Source organism: Phragmites australis, chromosome 1 (genome assembly GCF_958298935.1).
Source record: "Phragmites australis chromosome 1, lpPhrAust1.1, whole genome shotgun sequence".
In the NCBI taxonomy this organism is placed as follows: Eukaryota; Viridiplantae; Streptophyta; class Magnoliopsida; order Poales; family Poaceae; genus Phragmites; species Phragmites australis.
The window spans coordinates 45521241-45529855 of NC_084921.1; the positions used below are offsets into that span (position 1 = coordinate 45521241).

The 8615-nt window shown below is 50.7% G+C and overlaps 1 protein-coding gene across 2 annotated transcripts; it reads right to left on the reverse strand.

The window, feature by feature from the left end:
• Window positions 1-244: 244 nt before the first annotated feature.
• On the reverse strand, window positions 245-3536 carry LOC133922215 (uncharacterized). Of its 2 annotated transcripts, XR_009910421.1 has the most exons (3): window positions 2572-3536; window positions 1159-2107; window positions 245-924 (listed from the first exon to the last, which is right to left on the reverse strand). XR_009910421.1 is itself a non-coding variant. In XM_062367443.1 (2 exons), exons 1-2 carry the CDS (start codon window positions 3356-3358, stop codon window positions 1464-1466), a joined length of 1431 nt encoding a protein of 476 aa, XP_062223427.1. In that variant the 5' UTR covers window positions 3359-3536; the 3' UTR covers window positions 1118-1463. The 2 variants fall into 2 exon arrangements, 1 of the variants encoding a protein (XP_062223427.1); XM_062367443.1 differs by lacking the exon at window positions 245-924 and having other exon boundaries at window positions 1118-2107.
• Window positions 3537-8615: the final 5079 nt, after the last annotated feature.

An 8615-nucleotide genomic window follows, 5' to 3' on the forward strand; every position in this document is an offset into this window, starting at 1 on the left:
CATTCACTTCAGAACAGGATTCTTCCTCCTTTTCCTTCACGATTTATATCGAAGGGAAACTGTTAAAAATAAAAGAAAATAAATGAAATAAGAATAGGAAAAAGAACGAAATGAAATAAACCGAATATGGTTGGAGGGGCGAATTGAACACAGAATTGTAGGCGTGTGGTCAATGCATGCGAATGCGCGGTACTGGTCAATGGAGCAGAGATTAATGCTGTGCTGTGATGTGCTGTGGAGCTGGTGCCCTGTCCAGAACACCGGAGAAAGGATGGCGTCTGGTCAGACAGATTCATCGTTGGGCTAACTGTCATTGAAAACTTGGAGCGTGTGATGCAAACACGAGTTCCTGGGAACGTTCACGGTCTTCCCACGCAAACCATCAATCCCTTGGCTCATCTTTTCCTAATCGCGTTTTCGCGATCCTGAAGGCGTCCGTCGATTGGAGAAATGACAATCGAACTGCTTGGACCGTGGCACGCTGGCGCGGCGCAGGGCTCTGAGAACCCCGTGGGTAGTGACGGCTGACAACCTGAGAAGGGGCCGCTGGCTGTGGCAGGGCAGCAGCAGCAAGCCTTGGTGGCTGCTTGGTGCTTTCTGCGGCGAGACGACGTTGGAGGGTGGCGCCAGCGACGAGCTTGCCAATGCTGGGATGACGAATGGCAGGCTACCACAGCGAGTGATTTTAAGTGGAAAGAGTGGACTTCGGAAAACTAATAATCCATGGGGCTGCAGGCTGCAACGGGACCATGATGAGCCAGAAAGCCGGCGTGCCATCGGCGTCGCTCTGATCCGACACTGTTGTCGCAGACACCTAGGCAAAAAAAAGAAGCGTATTGAATGTCCGGTTCAGACGGCCGGTAGCCATAGATGTGACAACGACATGGGATTGCTCCTTGGAGTACGGGCAACACTTGCTTGCAACTGCAACGATAAGATTTGCTCAGAGGGTTTAACAGAAGGCAGGACAATTTTTCAAACAAAAGATGCCGCTGAGAGGTGCGATCATTCAAGAGAGAGCAGGGGTACAAAAGTATAAACACGAAATGGCGACCTAGTCCATTAGCAGACGACTTCGAATACCTTAATAATGTATACTTGTACTTATGTACTACCTACATTTACATATGTGTGCTTTAGGTGGGCCAAAATACTCACATAAATCACGAAGGCACATTGAGTTTGGGGGAGAAAGCAAGGTTGGTCATTTAGGATGCACTCGTATATACTTTGGTGTGGCAACCCATGATTGATTCGATGCCGCTGGTGAGCTGCTCTGAAGACGATGCCGAATCAATCACCCCATGAACACATGGGGGCAAGCACGTACCTTCATATGGACAAATGCATCTGATTGGTAGCTATGCTGTGTTATAGCTCAAACAAACGGCAACAACGAGACGCACACGAAAGAGAAGGGAAAAAAAAGAATGGTTACTTAACAATTAGTTGCTGTCTCTCGACTACGGCTTGCAGATGACCACGAAGCACGGGAGCAGCGCCCTCGGGTTCAGCAGGTACAGCTCCTCGATGTTGGAGTAGGGCCCGACCTTGCCGGCGAGCGAGTCGAAGCCCGTCTGCCCGGTGAACTCCTTGAGGTTGTCGAGCGGCTTGTGCACCCTACCGGCGATGACCCTGCACACCAGCAGCGCCTTGCGTGTGGCCGGGTCGTCGTCGCACGCCTCGATGGACTCGAACGCGCGGCCGCTGGTGGACGTGGTGAACACGCCGACGCCGGCCTTGCCCTCCTTCTTGGCGGAGAACCCGTGGCGGATGATGCGACAGACGGCGCACTTGTCGGAGGCGCAGAGGCTGGAGAAGGAGGAGCCGCCGGCGCTGGTGCCCAGCGAGCACGAGATGGTGGCGCCGTGGAAGCGCAGCAGCTCGTTGCCGTCAGCGAGGCAGCGCGGGTGCTTCTTGGGCAGCTTGCTCGCCTTGAGCTTCACGGCCTCGCGGTACTCCTCGAAGCGGGATAGCGTCCGCTGCGTGTTGTGCACCTTGAACACACGCTCGATCCGCACGCAGCTGCTCTCCGACTTGAGCAGGCTTGTCCGGCAGATGATCTCCACGATCTTCCGGGACGAGTCCCCTTCCACCAGCTCCGTCACTGCATAGGAGAAGAAACACATAGCGAGTCAGTTCCATGGTGGCGAAGTGTTAAGAGTCATCTGCTACTTAGTACTAATCATTGAGCCACAAAAGACTACTGGTAAGCAAAATTAAGCGTCTAAATAATCCTACGAATAATAGCCACGTCTTAATGAAGAAAAAGCATGGAGTTATTAAACCGCATGCTGCAACCTACGAAATGAACAATCCGAAGAAATAGGCTCGCAGTTATTGAAAAAGTTGGGAGCACGGATTCGCAAAAAGAGCAAAAAGCAGACGTTTGGATGAACATAGCGGTGAAACCAATCTGGACCATGTAAACTTTTGAGATAAAGAAGTGGCCGGCACTTACTGAAGTGCCACCGCCCAGAAGGCATGAAGATCCACGGGGACTGTACCACCAGCAAAAGCTAATCTGTACTAGTACGAGAGATGCAATGCAAATGCAGATGTCAGACTCACCTGCATGCTTGGAGAGGTGGTGCGCCTCCAGCGCCTCCCACTTGCCGAACTGCTCGCCGCACCTGTGGCAGCTCAGCCCGCCGGAGCCCTTGCCACCGCCGCTCCTGGCGGTTTCCTCGCAGGACGCGCGTTGGCCCGCCACCACGGAGCCGTTCCTCTCCAGCAGCACGTTCGGGGACCTTGGCGGCGTGCACCGCACGCTGCCCCGGCACGAGCCGCTGTACTGCAGTCCATGACCGGCCCACGCGGGCCCCGGCGTGCCCGGCCGGAGCGTGCCCACGAACGACGACACCACGCTGCCGGCGCCGTCGCCGCCCTCCGCGTCGTGCGCGGAGCCCACCGCCCCGAGGCCGCCGAAGCCGGTGATCTTGAGCTCGCAGCGGGAGTTGGTGCTGAGCACCACCTCGTGGGCGATGGGGTTGAGGAACTCGCTGCTGCCGATGGACCGCGGGCTGCAGCTGGGCGGCTGCCCTGGGTGGCGCTTGCTCCCGTGGATGACGTCCCGCAGGTTGGCTATCGAGCGCGAGCACCCTGACCGCGCGGCCCGCTTCGTGACTATCGACGACAGGTGCCCGCCAACGCCCGCGCCGGCGGCGCCGCCCGAGGGACCAACCTTGGGCCTCGGCACGTGCACCTCCGACGGTTCGGACCGGCAGTGCAGCGACCTCTTGAGCGCGAACCACACCGTCGGCGGCGGCGCCTTCCCCGGCACCGCAGCCTTCTCCTCCTCAGGCCGGCCACCGGCGGCGGCGGCAGCAGCACTCCCACGCCTCCTCCTCTCTCCCATATCCCCGCAGGTGGCGCGCAGCTGCGTCGTCGGTCGGTTGGTCACTGCGGAGTGCGCATTACTTCTGGCAGGCGCAGCAGCTAGAGCGAGGCAGGAGGAGGCAATTAAATCCTCCCTGGTGTTGGGCGGCCGGTAGTAAAGGCACACCACCAAACCAACTGCTGTGCCCTGCGCTGCTTTGCTGGCCGTTTCGCTTGGCGTGCTCCCCGCCGAGCCTAATAAGTTGAAGGGGAGGCGGTGGATGCGACCTGTGACTTGGCGGGGTTCACACTCACTACTAGACAGCGAGGTTAGTTTCGAACCTAGGAGGCAAAACCAAACGAAACGGGAGGCGCTCGGGGCGCCGGGACGGGGACCGGAAGGACAGGTGAGAACAAATCTTGGACTGTAATTGGGACCGCGGCGTGGGGCTACGGTAGCGAGGGCGCTCAAGACAAGTTGGGAGGGGCAGGGGCGGCCATGATTGCTGTTGTATGGGCGTGAAGTGATCCTTAGGTTCACACTAATTAGTTATTTAAATTATATTAGTATGGAACTATATATATTTATTGGTGTTCTATGTTTATCTTAGATTAGGATCAAATAAAGACATAGTTGAGACTGTGATACATACGCACACAGATGTATGAGGTCAAGGTGGAATTCGGTGGCGTAGCCACTTGGGCGTAGCAACCCTGAGAAAGCAACTAGGATTTTTTTCTTGTTTCGGATGCGTGAGCTGTTCAGAGTTTGCTCGGCCTATGTGAACCCTAGGTTAAGCATGATCCGATCATCCCAACTAGGTCTACAACGCTCCTAAACACGGCTTTGTTGGAGCGTGGAAGAGCATATGAATTCAAGTGTTTAGAGTATATCTATACTTAATAAGGACAAGTCCATAGGCCTTGTTTGGATTTTGGGATATAAAAGGTGAGAAAGGGAAATGAGCACTTGAAATTTAATCATAGCTATCCAGTCATTTTTACCCTTCTATCCTAACACTCTATTCATTTCTCTTTCCCTGTCCCATTCCTCTTTTCCCCATTGCCAAACGAGGCCGTGGTCCTAGGTCGGTCTAAGAAAAGGTTCGTCTTAGGATACCTTTGATTTCATGTTCTTCGATGGGAAAAAAATCTTACATGGATCCTGTCATTAATTAGCATCATTATGGCAATAATTACGCTGATAAAATAGTTCAATCACTAGCATGTGCGAGCGAGGACATGAAACGCGGGCCGCAGTTTAAGGCTTCTCCTAATCGAGGTTCAAATTAAACGCCAGTCTCATGGCTCGAATCAATCACAGTTGTCACATGGCACGGCCTGCATTTGGTCACCGCGACGCTGAGCATTTGCTCCTGTGGTTTTCTACAGCAAGCCTGCTGATGAATCGACACGGATACGATACTTATGATATATTTTATCCGTTTTGCAATACCTATTCACGCCCATTATTACATACAAACCAAGAAATATTAAAATTAGGTAAAAAAAAATACAGTGAGATGACCATGCTACCTCAAATCAATGTAAGGATGAGAGTAAGTAATTCATCAACATTGGAGTAAATGCATGCATATACTAAGGACATAGCAGGAAAATTAATCATAAATCATACTTGGTTACCGCAATAGAAAAATAATTTAAGACAGATACTTCTGAGATCATAGACAAATATTACAAAACGAAGAGAGTAGTAAAAATCAGCACAATATATCATAAACGATACATGTGCTACAGTAAAAGTTAGAGGAGACGGCTCCTCATAGTGAACCCTGATTCTAACATTGTAGCTACAATTGCATCCACTAGCGGGACGTTAGGTACCCATCAAGTGCCAAGACAAACATAGTGTGTTGTGGTATGTATAAGAAAGTGTGTACAATCGTTAAAGGTGGCTAAGTGGGTCGAGTCAAATGGGTTAGCACGAGGCATGGCCATTTTGGCTCGGGCTAGGCACGACACGATGTCTAATGGATCAGGCTGGCACGGCACGACGGTTTGGATCGTGCATGGGCCAGAGCTGCGGCACAACGGGTCGGTACGGCACGGTCCGTTTAACTGTTTCTATTTTTTAATATCTTATATAATTTATTTAGATCTAATATCATATAGGATATGTTATGTAATGAAGGTTATTGAACCTATCGTACCACGGTCCAGCACGACACGGCTCGATCTTAAGTGAGTCGTGTCTGAGCTGAAATCACAGCACATAGGTCGGCACGACACGACTCGTTTAGCTAACGTGGCTAAACAGACCGTACCTCAATAAACCATACAGGACCGAACTGAGTCGTCCATTTAGCCACCTCTAGCAATCACCGCTGCCAATCTGTAGAGTCAGCATGCTCCGAGGAAACCATAAAGAACAACAAAATGTTGAGGGTCATTCTGGTGTAAATGTATAACAGTAGAGTAGCACACCGTAGTAAAACTGTGTGTGGTCCAATGGACGCCATTATGTTGGAGCTAACGACAGAAGTTGCAGGTTCGTTGTGCCATCATTCGTGCTCAAACTGTCTGTCCTAACTCTCCATGCAAACTCACTCGTAAGCACCCGTGGGAGAGGTATGAACAACAGAGCTAGTGAAAAGCATAAGGTTCGAGGCCGTCAATGCCGCAATGGCAGTTCATCATCACTAACAATTCTCGCAATAGGGACTCGTTGGTTGGAACTCGACAAAATGGTATGGATCACAGTGATATGGACAAGGATCCTTTCACTTTATTAGCCAAACTAAAGTCACCGTGATTTTGGCTTAATTCACCCCTACGTGGGATTCAACGGAGGAAAATCGTTTTCCCCCTCTTGTCACCTTCGTAACCGCGACTGCAGAGTCAGATGAAGCTACGAGCTTTCCTCCCCACTGCGGCATGCTGTTCATCACTACATGTAGTCGCCGGAGTCATCCATCTTGCAACCGGCGCTGCCTACGCATAGCTGCTATGTCTGACTCATCACTAGAGTTGGAGAACCGGGAGGATTTGGAGATTTGAGGATAGATTGAGATAGAAAATGAGATTACGGGAAGAGATTGATACGGATTTGGCTAACGGGGACCAACAGTCACCGAGGGCCCTCATGGCCACACGTTGGTCTCCGCAGGAGGTCCACTTGTATCTATTTATAAAGTCTATGTTTAGTTAGTTGGTTGAATCTATCTAGATAGATTAGCTGGAATTATGTTTAGTTGATCGAATCTGAGATTATATGAGCGGATTCAAGAGCTGAGATTGTAATTAGTTGGTTGTATGAAGATAATTTTGTGACACTAACAAGTGGGCTCACCTGTATAAGCGGATGTAGGAGCTTATATCGATTGGATTAGGCTACGAAGTGAAACTCGAATCAAGATTCACTCCTGGGTTAGACTGAAGATATATATTTGCATCCGTCGGGCCAGGCTAAGACGTAGTGTCGAGGGTTACACTGATAATGTATCCGAGATATGCCAGACGATGGATGCGTGATCAACGTTTATGGTGGCTATTGGTGGATGTGCGTGTGTGTCGAAGGAACTCAAGGACACCCGGATTTATTCAGATTCAGACATCCTTTGAGATAATAGTTCTGCGTCATATGTATTTTCTTATGAGCTGGATAAACTTATCAAGAGTATTCTTTTTACAGGCCCACTCCTCCCCTTTATATAGCAGGCGGTGAGGTGTACCGTATACGTATAAGCAGATCGTACCAAATACGGTAACTACCCTATGCCTGATTAAAGAACAGCTATGCTTAGGTCATCATTACAGGGGTTGCCACGTCCGGCTCACTCTGATCATCCTGCATGCCCTATCTCATCCTCCAAATGTCGTCCCGCCTGCTGCAAGCCCGTCATGCTCGCCTGTCAAGTCGTCGTGCTCGCCTGCCAGGCCCACACCGTCTCTATGTCAGCCCACGACTTCGCTCGCTGAAAGGGTGCCTAGGGAAAGAAAATGTATAAGTAGATGACATAATATGATTAGACTGGTTAGATGAGTAACTGCCTCGCGACCAGCAAAGTAGTCGCAAGGTTTCTATCTGCAACTAGGGTACTGGTCGCGCAAACCCCGCCTGGTTGCGCAGGGGTGCCATGATTTTGAAAATATCAACTGCTAGCTGGCATCTATCAGCCTTAGCCCTTCTGACAAGGGACCCTTTATTCTTTATATCGACAGTAGCCCCCAATCTCTATTGCGGATGGGGTGGACTGAGTAGTTCACCATATGATTCTAAGGTCGCTGGACACCCTTTGGTCGTGGTCGGGCCTGGTCGAATCACTTGGACCCCGTGTGAACATAAGTTCGCCCAAAGAGTGATCGTCGATGCGGCCTACTTTTGTGGCCGACTCAGAAAACCTCATCCCTAGTGTAGGTTTAAATGTCCGAAGGTAGAGATTGTGGGGGAGAGAAAAATGTGAGTGAGAGAGAATCATAGGAGAGAGAAACATTAATTGCCATCAAACCTGAGGGAATTTTGGTTCCATATACGCAAACTATCAAAATTTGAACTGGCTGGACTCCGCGACGGTTAGGATATTGTGTCAGCCCTATAAATTGGAAAGCTAAATGTTCCCATGAATCCTTTCACCACATGGCATAGCCTCCAAGCCTTTACGCTCAGAGCCTGTCATCTCTGTCTCTGCCCTTGCTCCCACAGCAACCTCTGCCGCCTTCTAATGGCACCGTGCTTTGGCAACGAGCCAGATTTTTCCAAGTCCAAGTGCAATGCAGTGAGGCTGAAATAGATTCACGACGTCGACCTGCTTCCTCGCCGCTTGTCTTCTGGATACCGCTCCAGGGAGAGCGTGCTTGCTCCCCGCCAGGGGGAGGTCATCATGCTTGTTTCCTTCTTCCTTACCGACCTCATGCCGGCCTTCTACGAGATCTTCACCACCGTAATTACCTTCTACGACATCCATCACCTCCATCTTAACCCTAATTCCACTATCATACTAAGCATCTTTGCTCACATATGCGAGAATTTCATTGGGGTCGAGCTGTGCCTCGATCTCTTCCGATTTTTCTACTCGGCCCAATCAATGATCGGATCGACCATCGGGAGCTGCGGGTTATGTCTAAGCAACAACGTCGTGGATTCCTACCTCGAGATGGGCTCAAATCATTGTGGTCGGGCTCGAGGGAGGATTGGTTCTACCTATCCGCAAATAACACCTTGGACAACCTATTCATGCCGAACGCACCAGTGCTGGTCAACAAAAACTGAGGGAGTGCCTCAAAGACAACTTCAGAGCTACTGACCCTCGCCACTCGGGTCAAGCGGCTTAGGGAAG